We start from the raw sequence: 17,321 nt of genomic DNA on the forward strand, positions 1-17,321 counted from the left end.
CGCCGGATTCTGGACCGGGCTGGGAGTGGTTGAACAGGAACATTATTGCAGTCATTGAGATCCTCAGCTGGATGCTTGATATCATTGAAAGACCTTGGAATACGTCTCCTAGGAAGTACGGGAACTTCTAAAACCCGGTAGAGTGATCAGCAGACATCAAATATTCGGACATAAGATCTCACAATGACATCCATTTCCAAGACTAAGCCCGTCGTCCATGTCAAAGTCAACATTTTGTCGCCTTTCCAAGTCGGAGTTATTAAAGGGGTGCTGCAACTCGGCAATTTTGAGACTCGGGCTGGGGACATCGGATGACATACGAGCTGCTGGACTAGACCTAGGCCCAGCCATGGGCTTACAAGGGGCACTGAAAGGCTTCAATGGTAAGATTCTCTATTGACAAGTTTAGTGATTCAACTCTGACTTGTCAGAAACCAATCGACTCACTTGTGAAGCGTTCGTGGACATATTTGCAGCTAAATGTGCTGAAGTCGCATTCCTCGCACGCTCTAGTCTTTTCTGTGTTGCAAGAACACTAGACCTCCTGAAAAAGCTGCAGCTCGCGCGATGTCTGTTAAGTCCTCGATTGTCTGTTGCTCTCTCCCAAGAGCAACCTCGAGCTCCGCAAGACACCATTGAAAAAAACAACAGGATCCAAAGTACTTTTTGTGAAAACCACATGAAGTATTACTGACGCCGGCTATACTGCCTCGTCTGAGCTTCCAAGTTCCGAAGCTTCGACCTTCAACGTTCGAATGTTCCACTTCGGTATATACGTACATCCAGTGAGAGTTCGAGTCGGAGTTTCATGCTATCCGTATTTCAAATTGCTTATCTTTTTGCCTTATACGACGTAGGTTCAATATAGGAATTACAGTTATATTAATATTATACGTACACGTACTCATAAGCGACTGTTCAGCCTTTGGAACCTACATACTTGCCTCCCTCTTGATCCCCTGCCCACGCTAAGCATGTCCTTTCACAGTCCTTCTCATTCTTCCAGAGGGTCTAGTCATGAGTGTGAGGGCAGTGATGGACCTAATCGTCACATGACTGTGGATACACATGAACCTGCTCCAGTTCTTGATATGACGACTGGTAGAACTTTCAGTCGGCATGTCCCGCGAACCAAACGTGCAAGGTCACCATCATCAGACGAAACCGACAGCGACATAAACGAACCTGTAACTACTCCTCCCATAATCCACCATCTATCTCGTTTTGTCAAGCGTGCAAAATCAAACCCAAAGCCTTATGAGAGGAATGGCTCTACCAGATTGGAGCGCCGCTTTTTTGACAATCAGTTGCGTCACAAAGACTCAATGAGTCAGGAAGATGCTGAAAAGGTATGTTGTGATATATAAATGTAGAACTTGCTTATTGACAAAAAAATACCAGAGCAAAGATGTGCTTGAGCGTTGCCTGGGAAGGTTGTCTCCTGGGGCTGCAGCTCAAGCTGTCGTTACGATGCACGCTGACGTTGAATGGAGGCGTGTGTCTGCTCTGGCAACGGCGTGGGAAATCTATGCTAGTGAGGAGCACTTAAAGTTCCTTCACATGGTTTTGGAGGACGAGGGGGAAAAATACGCAAATGCTTCTCAAGAGCCCCTTGGAATATCAGCCCAGGAGCTCGTAAGATCCGATGAGAAGGATATCAAGGAACAGATAGACTGCAGTGTCACAGCATATAGCGACGATATTGCATTGTTCTCTGTTGGAGATACTCAGCTGGATTATCTCGAAAATGCTCGTATGTTTTTTTTATATTGTGTGAGTAATGTCGCAGCTGATGACCAGCTCAAAGTCACAGATGTGACTAGCGACTCTGACGACTCTGGCATTGCACTTACGAACTCGGAAGAAGACCGATTCCGAACAACCTCCAAGTTGGGAGGTTCTGCCGATGCCAGCTGAAGTAATCAGTATTCCTTTGGAGTCACCTAACTTTGCACTGACCTTGTTGGCGACAGGCCAATCATCGAGCCGTAGCAACAGGAAAGCAGCAGTAGAATCGCACTTTTGTTTTTGTGATGGATGATGCATCAGCGGGTTGGATTGTGCCACGGAATGCTACAGAGCGCTCTGTAACACTCTGTAGTGAATTACGTTTCCCTGATGCTGGGACAAAGTTTCCCCTGTAGTTACATCGATGATGTGGGGCGCCAGGCCCCACTTTTTTATTTGTTCTTCATTCATTCGAGTTGTGTCAGTATTAGTTATCTCTTCCGAGTCACCCAGCCATCCATTTGTTACGATAGCTTACAACATGACATGTACCAATTATTACAGCTGTTGCGGACGACTTGTTGTGAAGCCGAACGAGAACGGCACTTCAGAAGTTCAGTTGGATTATCGGATTATCCGTCGATTTTAATTCCAAAGCGGACTCAGTAAATACAATATTACCGGTCAACTATTGGGGCTCAGGAAATCAAGATCCAGCTTCGTCTAGCTCTAGGGTCGCTGACACGTTCTAACAGGTTGGGCTGGGCCGAGCGTTAGCTCGGGGTGGTACGCGAGCAGGTGGAGCCGCTGGGAGGGCGGGATACCTGCTCACGAAATTTGAATATGTCAAGGACTGATAAGCATTTATTCAATGAAATATGTAACGAAAGGAACCATTAATGTAATGATAATTCAGTAAAGAAAAACGGAGAACTACAGTGTGTGTGACACTAAAATTGATAGATGCTTGAGATAACAAAAAAAAGGGAGTGGCGGGCAGGATTTGAAGACTTTGAAGGAACGAGTGAGGAGGTGTAGAGTACGACGAGCTCGACAGTGAGTACAGAATGAAAACGGATGAAGGGAAGAGTCGGCGCAGCCGCTCAGCTGGACCCATGGTGCCGGGACATTCCGGCAGGCTGCATGACCCGGCACCAGTATAATGTTGGACATAAATGGAGGCCTCTCTAGACACGTATTTTGCAAATTCCGTGGATATATTGAGTGCCCTTTTCTCACGCCTTGTTTTTTTGTAGCGCTCATTCTCTTCGCGCGATCGGATGTTTTGTTACTTGTCTTCGTATTTTTTGACTGCTGATGAGTCCTCGCTCGCGCTTCAGAGGGTGTGTTTCGGGTGCTCGTGACTTTGGATGGCATTGAGAAGCGTTCTGAGCCCGAGTCAGTTGACAGCAGCTGACGCTGAATTCAAAATTGGCTGACCTGACTAATTTGGAATCAGTGGAAGGTTCCGAATTTCCTAGGCGCGAGGCTCGGAAGCTACTAGCCGTAGGGCTGCGCAATGCAATCAAACTCCATTTGGCGACGACACGAGTTGCACCTTGTTTCACCCCAAACCTTATGATAGCGGGAATTAATGTAGGATGCGTCGACTTGTCAAATCTGTATGCATCCCAAACAGGAAATAAGCACGTCCCTCCAATCGGATGCTGTGTCGAGCTACAGGGGCCTAATTCAACGAGATCGAAATAATAATATTGTAAGTTTTAATAACGTTGTCCAATAGATTTGGTATCGCGTCTGGCATGCCGAGCTTGAACATCTGACTACCGGTGGGGATACGAAGCATCACGGTCAATTTTTCCCCTCTACTTTCACCCACTGCCGCTTACAAGTCGTTATTGATCAGACTCTTGCATAATGGACATGTCAGATTTTGAATGGCAGTCTCATGCCGCCTTTGATCATGGTGATGGTAAGTTTTTCATGTTGCATCAGCCTTCTGCACTCACAATCTTCAAGTTCACGCAGGACCCAGTGCAGGTCATCACACTTACGACAGCTACCCGAACACCCAAGGCAACGTCGACTTTGAGCAGCCAGTCCAGCACTATGACGGGCCCGGTTCCCAATTCTCTGCCGGTGGCCATCTCGAGCTGCCAACACACGATATCAGTCACCTGAATGGTATTTATTTTGTGTATAATTGATTTCTGCCGTTCTAACTTCGACGATCTTTAAGTTCAACACGGTAACTACTTGGTGCCCTCAGGTAGCAGCCAGCAGGGCGTGCAAATGACACTGCCACATTCTTTCCAAGCGCATGATGGGGGCGGCCATTACTACGACGGTCACAACTACAACTTCACTCTATCACACGGCACGGACGATCCTCCTCCCCTTCCTGACACCTACCATTCCGTGGTATCCCACAGCTCAAACAACTCTCAGCCCGCCATGTCTAACGACGGCTACAGGCCCCCCTTGACCCCATACCTGAAGTGACGACTCAAAAGTTGATCCGGGGTAGGCATACCTCCCGCAAAACCAAACATGCCACCTCTACCTGGACGAAGTTCCTCAATTCCAAATACGTCACCCAGGAATCATCCCTGTCCATGGAACAGGCGTCCTCGTCGTTCGTCTTTTTAACACCGACATTACTCCAGGATTTCAAAGGGGACGCTCGGACCGACATGTTCAAGAACTTATTCGAAGACAATCTCTTTCCGTCCGCATCTGAACTCTCCACCATTGCCAACAACACGCTAGACGCGACGATTGCTCGCTATACCAGCAATAACGTCAACCACGGGCATGAACTCATCCGTTGGAAATCGGGGCCGGACGCTAAGAACCTTCTCGCGAGGCTCAAAGCAATCCTGAAGGAGATACATGGCGACTTCGAGGAGGTCGCCAGTATCTCTTGGATATCAGCTTATGACTTGAGCCTTGATCTATCTCTCTCAAGAGACGAAATGCAAGCAGCACGGGTCGCAAATATTGCAGCCCTGCTATCAGACTTTCTATTTGCGGATAAAATTGTTGAGGTAGGTCCGAGTTTTGTGATCAAACCTTACGTTTTCGGTGTTCACTATACTCTATACATTTTAGGTGACCATGGACGACGGGCAAATCAGGTTGTGTCGAACTCCATGTGGCCACAAGGCCATCTTTGACCTGTTAGAACACATCATATCCTGCAAGCAATACTCTCGTTATATTCCCCTCGATACAGAGTCTTGGCAACCCCTCCTTACCAACGTCATCGCCCTTGCAGTAACCTCGCGTGCTTGGTCATTGCAAAAAGCCTTAGCGGGTCCTTGGTCTGCAGCTTTGGACTTTCGCGGCGAGGAGAACAAGGTCTACTACACGTTCACGAAGTCTCGTCTACGCATGTTGCCTGAGGATGAACACTTGAGATTTGAGGCATTGATGATTAGCATGCATCGTGCACTACGGTAACTGGGTGTTTGATAGTGTATCTCCCGCCTTACTAGATATCTACTCTGACTCGAGCTCGCATATGTTTTCATCTCATCGGACTGACAGTCATACTAGTTCCTCATTGCGCATTGTGATTGTGTTCAAGTTGTTTCGATGTCATACTTACAAATCTGTCTTGCCAATCTGTATAAGTACTTGTCTCCGAGCATTCAAAACATCTCCACTATGATCTTCGCGGCACGAGTTGTTAACGCGCGCAGACACCAAAGCGCTTGAAGTCTTACTAACTCCGATTTTGGTCATTAAGCTTACGTATGCAAGTAGCATTTCTGCACTAATCGGTGTTTTTTCTTCATCAATATACCAACCGCGCCTCAGTCATAGTTTGTCTAGCACATTTCTGGTGACAAAGGATAGCTTGTAAGTACTTGACTGCACACTCCAGGATTAATTGCGTGATCATATCACTTCCAGCCGTCTCTTGCAAGTACTACTCGCTGGAGTGTTCACCTCCGTCTTGTGATACGTATCACAGCTCAGCTTGTTACATTTCGATCTCAATCGTTGGTCCATGGCTGCGAGCACGAGCTCGTCGTCTGCGTTACCAACAAACCAGACCGCCTATTTTGTTTTATTTGAAACAACAGTGTCCCCGGGTTATGTGCTCAAGCATCCTTTCGCACCTTTGTATCATGAAGGAACTACGCAGACTTGAAGTACTAGACCCGCCGCTTATACTGTATTGCACCATAGGTTCGGTGCACCATTTTCCGCGTATACCTCTTTTGGACGACATCCACGATGGGTATTACATTCCAAAAGGTTCTTTGATGCTCCCTAATATATGGTTTGTACCTTCCTCATCGCATATCCACTGTATTAACGCTTTGAATTGTGACAGTTTCATGCTCAATGATCCGCAGACATATAGCAACCCCTCAGAATTCAATCCTGAGCACTTTTTGGCCAAGGATGGAAAAGAGCCTGAGGCAGATCCTCGCAGGGCATGCTTCGGTTTTGGTAGACGGTAAGGATCAAGTCGCTGTTATATTTCTAAGTGAAATGTTAAGGTTCTGTTCCCCAGGCTCTGCCCAGGTATGCGCAACTGACAGGGTGCTGACTGACAAGACAGTTTTCTGACCTTGGTTGCTTTCGACTGGACAGGTCTGCATCTCGCTGATGCATCCATCTGGATATGCGCCGCGATGTCACTTGCGGTGTTTGACGTTTCCAAGGTTGTCGAAAATGGCGTTGAAATCACCCCTGAAATTGACCCCTCATCCGGGTCAATCAGGTATGTTGCGTATCTTAATATGACCACAGTGCTCTGAACATACATACTCGCAGCCACCCCAAGCCCTTTGAGTGCTTGATCAAGGCTTGCTCTGAAAAAGCCTTGGCGCTCATTCAAGAAGATACTTACTAAGTATTGCTAATCACCGGTCAAACCAAATAGTGAATGTGTAATCTAGTAGTCAAGTAAACCGCTATGTACCACTTTGGCCCCAGCCGAGGTAGTGCGAAAGTTATGTAAAACACAGCAACACAGTGCCGATTGCAACCTAATACACGAGCAGATTTGCAAAAGAGAGCGGGAGCAATTTTTTCAATACGCGTGACACGACACATTTTATCTTTCACTTCTTCCTTCTATTATCAAGTCAAGATTTAACGGTAGCATGGCTCTCATGTATGGGAAGGGAAAGATGCAGAGCATGAACCGAGTGAGTCTTCGATTGCTCGACAACAGAAATTTTAACTCTGACCTTTCGTTGCATTCTTTTCCAAACTCCCAAAGAAATCTCCTGAAACTGGAACGATCCGTCTATTTGATCGCACAGACTACTACTCTGTCCACGGGCAGGATGCTCACTATGTCGCAACACACGTCTTTCGTATCAACTCCGTCCTCGAGTATCTAGGTGCTGGAGGCAAGGCTTGTGGTCTTCCGAGCGTCACGCTCAGCCACACCCTGGCACACTCGTTTTTGTGATATGCCATCATATCTAAACAGCTGCACGTAGAAATCTGGCCAATGCCTGGGCAGGGAAGGAAAGCTTCCAAGTAAGTCAACATTTATGTGGTTTCTGAAGTCCATCTAATTCCAAACGTCTGCAGGTTCTGGCATATAAGACGATAAAGTTGCCATTCTGAAGGATTCTTTAGCCGCTATTGGACGACGCATCGAGATTGTTCTTCAGAATAAACAAGCTGCTGGAGAGGACCAAGAACGATGGCGTCGACATCTTTGGGTGTGAGTACTAACACCTAGACTAGTTGTATCGATGTTCATCTTTGACCGCAGTTTCATAACACTTCTCTGGCCCAAGAAAGTCAAGGCGTCGAAATTGGGGGACATTCATACCAAAATGGTGATGAAGGAAGCTGCACCACAAGCGTCTGTGGAAGCCTCGACGTCTGCTAAGAAGCCTCAGCCCATTACAGGTGGCAAGAGCAATGGCACACCATCTACCACGACGAAGGCCAATGGCAAAGCCCATCGATAGTACTTCATTGATATTTTACTCATACTCACTCTTGTGCTTTGGATCTTACCCCCGTTTTTGCCGCTTTCACGCTCTCTGGCTATCACGATTAACTTTTTCAAGTCAGGTTGCAATATTTCACGATTCCTTTATCCTTTATGATGCATGTATCAAATTATCAATTAGTACATTCTCGACTGCGATGAAATTTTGATTTCTGCAGCTCCCCATTACAGCAAAATGAAGGGCTGCACTTACTGCCAATCAGCGGGTTGGATTGTGCTACGGAGTGCTACAGAGCGCTCTGTAGCACTCTGTAGTGAATTATGTTTACCTGATGTGTTACAAAAATACATGTCCAGCACCAAAGGTATTAGAAGGGCTTGAATAGCATTGTAATAGGACAAATAAATAGGGCCAAATGGCAATACACGAAATAGTTAGGATAAGTCTACTACCACCCCTCATCGTCTGAAAAGGAGGAATGTCATAGCTTTGTGGCTAAATCTAATGGCATTCTAGATTAATTGACAAATGCCAGAGGCTCTTTCCTTGAAAAGGCCTTGAATAACATTGTAATTAAAAAACGAGACTAGGTGAGATGTCGAAGCTCAAAATGATTGGCTCGGGTATACTACCACTACTCATTGGCTGCAAAGGCGGAGTGTCCCAGCATTGTCATAAATCATTCATGTTAAGCTGGATTTACAAGCATACATGGGTATATATGTGCAACTCAAATTGCTCACAGTATAAAAGCTAATATTTGGCGGCAGCAGAATTACATTGTGCTATACTTCCCACGGCTACAATATCGAGGACTCATCAATTCACTGATGCTTAATGGAGCTATCCCGCGGCAATTGAGTATGAACACACGCGAGCTCCCCCACCCATACAAAGCAGGTAAATTCATAGCAACAAAGCTTCATTAAGACTCGGACAAACTGAGTTCATAAATGACGTCATACTAGGCGGCAGGCTGCCCGGAAGACGGCGGATCATGCATCACTTGAAGTTGCGAGCTGGCATCACTAGACTTGCTTTTCAAGGTGGTGTCTCATTAATCATGTCCTGTTCAGAGAATAGCTCACTTCGAGTGACAGCAGCACGCAAATCGGAGAGTCATGGGAGGATAAAGGAAGTAAACTCGGATTATGCGCATGTTGCATTGTCGCCGTCCAGCAACAAGGGAGCGACTCCAAGTGAGGGTAGCGTGGGATTGTGAGATATCATGTGACACAGGCAATTTCAAAAGAAAAAGAATTGAATCGCTGTCACGTTTGAACTTTGCGGTGCGCCACTGTATGCGTATGCATGCTACAGTTTGCCTGAATGATGGGATCGACGAAGAAACAATGTGAGAAAACTGTTGATATTCAACATCGTCATCGCTCTTGTTGTATTTCCTTTTACGTTTGTCATCTTCCTCTTTTGTCATTGATATTCCGGACTCTATACAGTACTTTATAAACCTCTTCGTTTTCGTCCTTCGTACCTCAGCGGTTCTTCTACCACATGCTGAGGTACGTATCTTAATGTTTGCACACCGACTTTCTCTCATTGTATTCTGTCCATAGATTGTCTTCTAGGTATTATGAATAGCAGCGGTTCTTCTACCACACGCTGAGATTGTCTTCTAGTTCGACATCTAACTGGTTATGAGCCCTGGCTCCTACAGAGCCCTCAACCGAACCTACTAGACAAAGCTTCTGTGCTTGCTCACCGCTCACTCATTCACTTCTCGCTTCATCATTCCTCACGACGGTATCGTCATGGGAAAATTTGATCATATCCCCGAACTGCTAGGACCAGAGAACTACGTCGGGTGGTCCACCAAGATGCAGTACGCCCTCGCATGTGAGGACCTGTGGTGTCACATAAATACGGTCGTAAATCCTGCAGACCTCCTCGGGACCCCGTCCATGTTGCCAACGCCCGCCGACCCAGCCAATGTCACGGCTGCTGAAACAGCAGCAATGCGTGCATGGCTGCTAAACGACATAAAAGCAAAGGACCTCATCACACGTCGCCTCAGTCCGTCAGTTGGGGCATTAGTATCACGATCACATGCTGTTTCGGCTCAAAAGGCATGGCAGATGCTCGCTGAGCATTTTAACAGAACTGACACGAGTGCGCAATACCAGCTGCGTCAACGTCTTGACGCCCTTCGAATGAAGGATTCGGCAGACGCGACGAATTACGTCGGGCAGCATGCCGTCCTCCGTGAACGTCTTCACGATTCAGGAGCTCCTCTAAGAGACAGCAACACCATTTACAGCCTGCTCATAGGTTTACCACAGACTGCCATGTGGCAGCAATTCAAGGCTATGTTGGAGCAGTGGATGCACGATGAGATAATGACTGCCACAGCGACTAATCCTCCCACCTTTACCGTTGAGAGTTGCGTCTCGCGGATCACAGCAGAGGCCGCACGGCACGTTCACACTCGCGCTATCCACTCCCCATGTCCTGGCTCCGAGTATGCTAATGCAGCCACGGCACCTAACGTTAATACATCCGGCGTCAACCCCATCACTGGTTTGCGCAAGCATAGGCACAACCCTGATGGAGTATTTTGCACCACTCCTGGGTGCAACAAAGGTGACCATGACCACAATCATTGCTATGGTAAAGGAGGTGGGATGGAAGGTCAGGCGCCGTGGATGCGGGCTAAGAAGAAGGAGCATATGAAGGAAACAGCTGCTGCTGCCATCTCGACTCCTCCTGTACTCGCCCCGCCAGTCCCAGCAGTGGCCGCAGCCGTTATCCCTGCCGCTCTTACCAGTCTCTACGACAATGTCTCCTTCACATCCATTACAGCACTCACCGATGACGCCTCTTGTGCCATTTCTCTGCCTTTCGCCATGATCCTAGACTCGGGCACTACAGTGACCCTGGTAAAGGATCGCAGTTTCTTCCACACATATTCCACTGCTGAGTCTGTGCCAGTGCACATGGCAAATCATGGCATCCTGGAGACAACAGGACGCAGGACATGTGTGGGATGGCTTACCATCGGGAAACGTCGTCTCCGGCTCCGGCTGTCGAATTGCTTGCATGCTCCGAACGCCATGCTTAATTTGCTCTCCGTGAGTTGCATGAACGCTAAAGGGTGGGATGTCAGTTTCAGATCCAACATGACGTGTGAACTCGCTCATAAGGGGAATCATCTCGGCGCAATCCCTGCCACGGGTAAACTTTACGCCATAGATCTTGACTTCATCCCTTTCACTTCACCTTCGACAGCTCTCATCCGTGAACCGGAGATATCAGCATTTGCGCACATTCCCCTCACGTTGGACTTATGGCATGCGCGGATAGGCCATATAGGCAGAAACACCATCATTCGCCTGGAGCGCACTGCCAAGGGAGTCGTTGTAGAATCTGCTAAACCTCTCTCCCACTGTGAGTCTTGCATCGTCGCTAAACATCCCCACCAGCCTTTCCACACATCTGAAACTGGACACACATCCAACTTCCTCAACCTTGTTCACTCGGACGTCTGCAGACCGATTCAGCCAGTCATGCCTCACGGAAAACATTATTTCATCATCTTTCTCGATGACAGCACTCACGCGCTCGACTTGCAGTTGCTGGTGACGAAGGATCAGGCGTTAACTGCATGGCGCATGGTATGTGCACACTGGGAGAATTTGTCTGGCTCTCGTGTCAAAACCTTCTGCTCAGACAATGGGGGTGAGTTTATGAGTGACGCCTTCACAGCAGACCTCGAACATGCTGGAATCACACGTCAACGCTCCACACCTTACGCTCATCAACAAAACGGGAAGGCGGAGTGTGTGATGCACACAATCGAAGGTCGCATGTATGCCATGCTGGACTTTGCATGCCTGCCAAGATCTCTTTGGGGTGAAGCTGCGCTCACTGCCTGCTATCTCTTCAATCGGACAGAATCTCGCGCGCTTCCTCCAGGCAAAACTCTCTATGAGATGCTCCACGGTAATCAGCCTAACCTCACTCATTTACATGTTTTCGGGGCGCGTTGCTTTGCACGCATCCCCACAGAACAGCAGCAAAAGCTTGGACCACGGTCCCGTGAAGCTCAGTTCATGGGTTATCCACCTGGGGTAAAGGCTTGGAGATGTCATGACACGCACACCGGCGCGTTCTTTAATTCAAGGGATGTAATCTTTGATGAGAGCACCATTAATTGTTTGCACTCTGACAGCGACAATGACGAGGAGGATCCGCCTGCTTCCTCACATGCTGCGCCTCACCCTGCTCCTCCACCTGCTGCGCCTCAACCTCTCACGAGAACCCAGCCTCCTCACCTTGAGGTGATACGGCGCTCAGGCAGAATTCCTGTCCCTACGGAGAAAGGTCAGGAACTCAAGGACCGTATCACAGCAGTGAAGGCACGGCTTACAAGGCAAAGAGAGGTTCGCACCGCGTGGATCACTGGTGTCCCTCCACCTTCCAATGATGCTCTCGTGCCGCCGGCTCCCATCGTCACAACGCCGACTCCCATGCCTGAGCTCCCAGTCCCAACAGCTCCAGACCCTGATGCAATCGTCCCTGAAGACGATGAGATCGGCTTCTCCCAGGCACTCGCCAACCTCATCATAGTGGAAGTGTCCTGTTTATCGGTCCGTAGCGACTCACGTCGAAACCCATTGACTCCTGGGTATGACCTCCGCATCCCTCCAGCAACTTACGACGAGGCTATGCGCAGGCCCGATAGCGACCACTGGCGTGCTGCCATGCATAAAGAAATGAACCTGATGTCAGAAATGAACGTGTACGAACTGATATCACTGCCTGCAGGTCATCGCGCAATTGGGTGCCGCTGGGTACTGGAGTTCAAGGAAGATCTCAAGGGTGGCCCTGTATTCAAAGCACGCCTGGTGGCCCAGGGGTTCTCTCAAATTCTGGGCGTCGACTTCGGACGAATGTTCGCACCTGTAGCGAAGTCTACCTCTATTCGCGTCCTATCCGCGCATGCTGCTGCCAATGACTGGGAGCTCGATTGCTTCGATGCACGCCGAGCCTTCCTGTGGGGGAAACTCCAGGAAGACGTGTATATGTGTCAACCCCCAGGCTTCGAACATGTGGATGTCAACGGTCTCCCACTGGTGGCGCATCTGCTATCATCCCTTTGCGGACTCAAGCAGGCGGCATTCGACTGGTACGAGCTGCTTCGTGATGTGCTCGGTCGACTTGGATTTTTGCGCTGCGAGGCCGATTACGCCGTTTTCATCTTCGATCACGTCAATGGCGAGGGGGTGAGAGTGATCTGCATTATAGCGTGGCACGTCAATGACGGACTTGCAGGATCAAATAATCGGGTGTTTCTCGACCGCACGAAGGGACAGATAGCGGAACACTTCGGCATCACTGATCTCGGGCCCATAACGAAGTACCTTGGGATTCAGTTTGTCCGCGACCACAGAACATGTGAACTCTGGATGCATCAGGAAGAGTACATAACGTACCTACTGGCCAAACACGGCATGTCCAACTGCAACCCAGTATCCCTTCCTATGGACCCTAGCTTCCCCTTTGGTCGTCCAACCGATGTCTTCCCTCATGTCGACGATTTGCAGACAGAGTATCGCAAACTGGTCGGTGAACTCCTCTACTTGGCCATGTACACTCGGCCCGACATCGCGCTTACCATCATGCGCCTGGCTCAACATAACGTCTCTGCCGAGCCAAAGCACTACGTGGCAGCGAAGCACGTTCTGTGCTATCTTGTGGGCACATCAACCCTCCGAGTCCATTATGGGGGTGCAGGGATAAACGCATCCCTGCACGGCTTTTCAGATTCAGACTGGGCGTCCAGTCCTGAGGACTGTGTGTCGATCTCCAGGTACGTTTGGTTCTACAACGGAGGCCCCGTTTCGCACTCTGCGAAGAAACAAACCACGCAAGCGCTGTCGTCCACCGAAGCCGAGTATATGGCGCTCACCTCCACCATCCAAGACGGACTATGGCTCCAGTCTTTCTTTGGATGCCTTAGCATCCCTCTGTCACTGCCACTGCAGCTGTTCGCAGACAACGCCGGTGCCATCGCCTTGTCGAAGGAAGCAGCCAATCATACCAGGATGAAACATATTGATCTGCGATATCACTTCATTCGACGACACGTTGAAGAGAAGACTTTCGCACCTATTTGGCTGTCCACGCACAAAAATACTGCAGATATCTTCACGAAACTCCTCCCACGACCTGCCTTCACCCACCATTGTTCCGGTCTCGCGTTAGTACATTGTTGAGTCACCCCTCTCTCGAGCATTGCCTCGTTGAGGGGGTGTGTTGATATTCAACATCGTCATCGCTCTTGTTGTATTTCCTTTTACGTTTGTCATCTTCCTCTTTTGTCATTGATATTCCGGACTCTATACAGTACTTTATAAACCTCTTCGTTTTCATCCTTCGTACCTCAGCGGTTCTTCTACCACATGCTGAGGTACGTATCTTAATGTTTGCACACCGACTTTCTCTCATTGTATTCTGTCCATAGATTGTCTTCTAGGTATTATGAATAGCAGCGGTTCTTCTACCACACGCTGAGATTGTCTTCTAGTTCGACATCTAACTAAAATGAGACTTCATCAGCAATGAGCATGCTTCCAGGATGCACCTTCTGATTTAATGCCATATTATCGAGTGAAACGTCCTGTGACGGCGGTAAGAAGCGGTAAGCTTTTAGAGACGTCACAAGGGTAAGGAAATTCAGACGTCCAGGTAACCAGATACAAGATAGGATTTCAAGAGCGCCAACTGTTACTTCACTAGGTAGTAGTCTTAAATACTGTAAGGTAGACAGAGGCTCGTGATACTTTCTAACAGGCATATGATTCTCGTTTGTTTCAGATAACATACATGGCAGGGGGCTTAGTAGCTTGTACTTAGTCAGTGATCAGTCTGGACCAGTCCATCCGTCACATACCCTCCTTCAGGGGTTGCCCCGCGACCTCTACTTCTTGGGAATGTGCCCCTTGGCCTTTGCGCATGCGGCTTCCTTGGCGGCCTCAGTGGCTTCGCCATCCATCATCTCGGCGTCCTCGTCATTGGGAGGCGCGGGTTGCTTGGGAGCAGAAGAGTCAGGTGGAGGAGGAACGGGGTTGTTGAGGAAGGGAGATGGTGCACGGCTGTGAGTAGTGTTGGAGGGTCCGGCCACAGCATGATTGGTGGTCCTCGAAGGTGCAAAGGGTCTGAAGGCTTCTTCGTCCTCTTGATGTTGACGCTTGGCCTGCCTTTCAGCCACACCCTTCTCTCGCCACTTCCTCTGCTTATGAAGGCGGTCGAGGTTGTCCCACAATGCCTCGTCCATCAGTTCCGTACAACGGGAGTCCAACCATTTCCCTCCCGCTTCTTCTCTAGGATCGCGCTGAGTGGTTACAACCCTCCTGGTGGCATCGAGCCCGACCAGCTCAGCCAGGGTGGGCAGGCGCCCCTTGATGTGCACCCCGGTGTTGTCCTCTAACACCAGGGCGACTTGGATGCCGTTCTCAGCGTTGCTATTGAGTGCGACAGCTAACTCATCGTAACTGATGGGTGAGGGGATAGTGGTAGGCTCGATACCTCCTCGCAGATCAGCATCGTGCTGAAGGTAGAGCTTGATCTGGTCTAGGGTCAGGAGGAGAGTGACCCCAGGTCGGTACCGGTCGGGCATGGCAAAGCGGCCATTGCCCAAGGTTCGAAATAGTGGCGCTGGATTGGGATTGGACATGGTCGATGGTTGGCGTTGGGATGAGCATTGGAGTTGAGGAGTTGTGGAGGAATTGGAAGGGGAGGTGGGGGTTATATAGTCCAGTCCCAGACCTAGATGACCTAGAAACACCTGTGGGTTATCAGTAGGTGGCAACCCATTACCTTCTGTCAATTCTGAGACATGCTCGATGTCTAAGACATCGAAGTACTCCTGCAGCATGGCTAAATGATCAACTTGATCGTAAGGTAACCAGGTCACGTCCCCAGACTTCCATCTGACCTCAAAGACAGCATCTGACCGGGTCCCCTTGTGGGATAGGATCCTGTCCACTGCCCATTCTTGCTCTTCCTCCTTGAACTCAGCCACCTGGTTGTCGAGTCGACCTGGGAACAATCGGTTGTCGTTTGGTAAGTGGATGCGAAGGTAAGAAGAATGGAATACGTCATGAATCCCACATTGCCTCATTCTGTCCAGCAATTGCAGCCGAAAAGAATTGTTATTGTAGTCTTCCAGAATCCGGTACGGTCCCACAAATTTTGGTAAGAACTTACAGGCTAGGCCCTTCAGGAAGCTAATGTTCTTAGTTGACAGGTACACTAAGTCATCCTTTCGCAGCGGGCACGATCGTCGGTGCCTATTGGCGTCCTGGGTCTGTTTCACTCGTGCTGCTATCATCGAGTCGTGAGCTGACATTATAGTGTGTTTTAGCTTCTGGGTGTATACCCGCACGCCAGGGTATTCTGACGGCCCCGGGTTGTTCCAGATCATGGGCCGAGGTAGTCTTCCATAGTTAGTGAAAAATGGTGAGTACCCAGTGCTCTCAGATGTTGCTATGTTAATTGTGAACTTGATTGCAGGTAGCCGTGATACCCAGTCCCTTTGATTCGGGGATATACATGACCTCAGCATCTGGGTCACAGTGCAATTCACTCACTCGGTCACGCCATCTGTCTCAGGATGGTACACACTAGACATTCTTTGTTTCACGCCGATTAGCTTCTGAAAGTGAGTCCAGAATCCACTTGTGAACAGGACGTCTCGGTCGCTGACTATCGACCTAGGCAGTCCATGTAATTTGTACACTTCGGAGAAGATTAGTTCTGTGGCCTCTTGGGCAGTGTACGTCGTGCGGCTCGGCACGAGATGGACCATTCTGGTGAGTAGGTCTATTACTATGGTTACTGAGTCATACTCAGCATTTCTATCTTTCGATATAGGTAGGGGTCCTACGAAATCGATCCCAATGGCTTCCCAAGGGTATGATGGCACCGACAGTGAGTTCAGCAGTCCATAAGGTCTTTGGTTGGGTGGCTTACTCCTCTGGCACATTACACAGGATTCACAATAAGCCTGTACATCGGCTACCATGGTTTTCCACCAAACATGGTCACACAGGTAGGTCAGTGTCTTCCTTGGTCCCAGATGGGCCAGTAATGAATGCGCTTGACTGATGATGACCTCCTGCAGCTTCCGTTCATTAAGTTTGATGTCTGGTACACATATTAACATTCTATCGTTTAGCTTTATTCTCATGATCCCATCCTCTACCACGAAGTTACGGAATTCCTTTGGTGAGTCTAGGATTTTCTTATAAAACAGGTCCCTATGATATTGATGTCTTATGTCACCCATTAGCTCTTCCTCTGGGTACACTGGTAGTTGCATCCCTACTAAGGGTCATTCAGTGAGTCCATTGTCCGGGACTGCATTAGGTTCGCTAATGTGTTCAATGTGTTCAGGTTTGTGGTGATAAGTGTTCACGCTCTTCCCCCCCTTCTTTCATACTCCTGGGCCCAGGAGGACGAAATGTTCTCTCATGCGATGCGAAAACTCCTCCGCCATTTCAGGTCGCCCAGTCTCAGCTGGTGCGACCACTGCACAGGTGCGTTTGGGCCTTGGTGGCATGGGCTCAGCCACCCCACCATCAGGTAATGGCAAGACTCCCTGCCGTATGGCCATCCTCCCCATGCTATCCGTCCCTAGCACATAAGGGGCAGCCACAACTATGGCCTCCAAGGCAC

At 49.0% G+C, this 17,321-nt stretch overlaps 5 protein-coding genes across 5 annotated transcripts; 4 read left to right on the forward strand and 1 right to left on the reverse strand.

Annotated features, from left to right (window-relative positions):
• Nucleotides 1–217: 217 nt before the first annotated feature.
• F5891DRAFT_982845 (uncharacterized protein) lies at nt 218–1,917 on the forward strand (the record flags this gene model as incomplete). Its single annotated transcript, XM_041377259.1, has 5 exons — nt 218–383; nt 432–659; nt 1,084–1,349; nt 1,402–1,753; nt 1,790–1,917. 5 exons carry the CDS (start codon nt 218–220, stop codon nt 1,915–1,917), a joined length of 1,140 nt encoding a protein of 379 aa, XP_041222826.1.
• A 1,689-nt stretch (nt 1,918–3,606) lies between these two features.
• On the forward strand, nt 3,607–5,151 carry F5891DRAFT_1192195 (uncharacterized protein; the record flags this gene model as incomplete). The annotated part of the gene is made up of 5 exons (XM_041367569.1): nt 3,607–3,661; nt 3,718–3,873; nt 3,929–4,110; nt 4,164–4,736; nt 4,801–5,151. The coding sequence occupies 5 exons, from the start codon at nt 3,607–3,609 to the stop codon at nt 5,149–5,151; spliced, it is 1,317 nt and encodes a 438-aa protein (XP_041222827.1).
• An 887-nt stretch (nt 5,152–6,038) lies between these two features.
• Nucleotides 6,039–6,559, forward strand: F5891DRAFT_957421 (uncharacterized protein; the record flags this gene model as incomplete). Its single annotated transcript, XM_041375488.1, has 3 exons — nt 6,039–6,160; nt 6,266–6,427; nt 6,481–6,559. 3 exons carry the CDS (start codon nt 6,039–6,041, stop codon nt 6,557–6,559), a joined length of 363 nt encoding a protein of 120 aa, XP_041222828.1.
• Nucleotides 6,560–6,812: 253 nt separating this feature from the next.
• On the forward strand, nt 6,813–7,640 carry F5891DRAFT_1192197 (uncharacterized protein; the record flags this gene model as incomplete). Its single annotated transcript, XM_041367570.1, has 5 exons — nt 6,813–6,857; nt 6,932–7,122; nt 7,181–7,197; nt 7,267–7,387; nt 7,439–7,640. The coding sequence occupies 5 exons, from the start codon at nt 6,813–6,815 to the stop codon at nt 7,638–7,640; spliced, it is 576 nt and encodes a 191-aa protein (XP_041222829.1).
• Nucleotides 7,641–14,562: 6,922 nt separating this feature from the next.
• F5891DRAFT_1192199 (uncharacterized protein) lies at nt 14,563–15,765 on the reverse strand (the record flags this gene model as incomplete). The annotated part of the gene is made up of 1 exon (XM_041367571.1): nt 14,563–15,765. The coding sequence occupies one exon, from the start codon at nt 15,763–15,765 to the stop codon at nt 14,563–14,565; it is 1,203 nt and encodes a 400-aa protein (XP_041222830.1).
• Between the last annotated feature and the right edge of the window lie 1,556 nt (nt 15,766–17,321).

This window comes from Suillus fuscotomentosus, assembly GCF_016647785.1.
Source record: "Suillus fuscotomentosus strain FC203 chromosome Unknown F5891scaffold_48, whole genome shotgun sequence".
NCBI lineage: Eukaryota > Fungi > Basidiomycota > Agaricomycetes > Boletales > Suillaceae > Suillus > Suillus fuscotomentosus.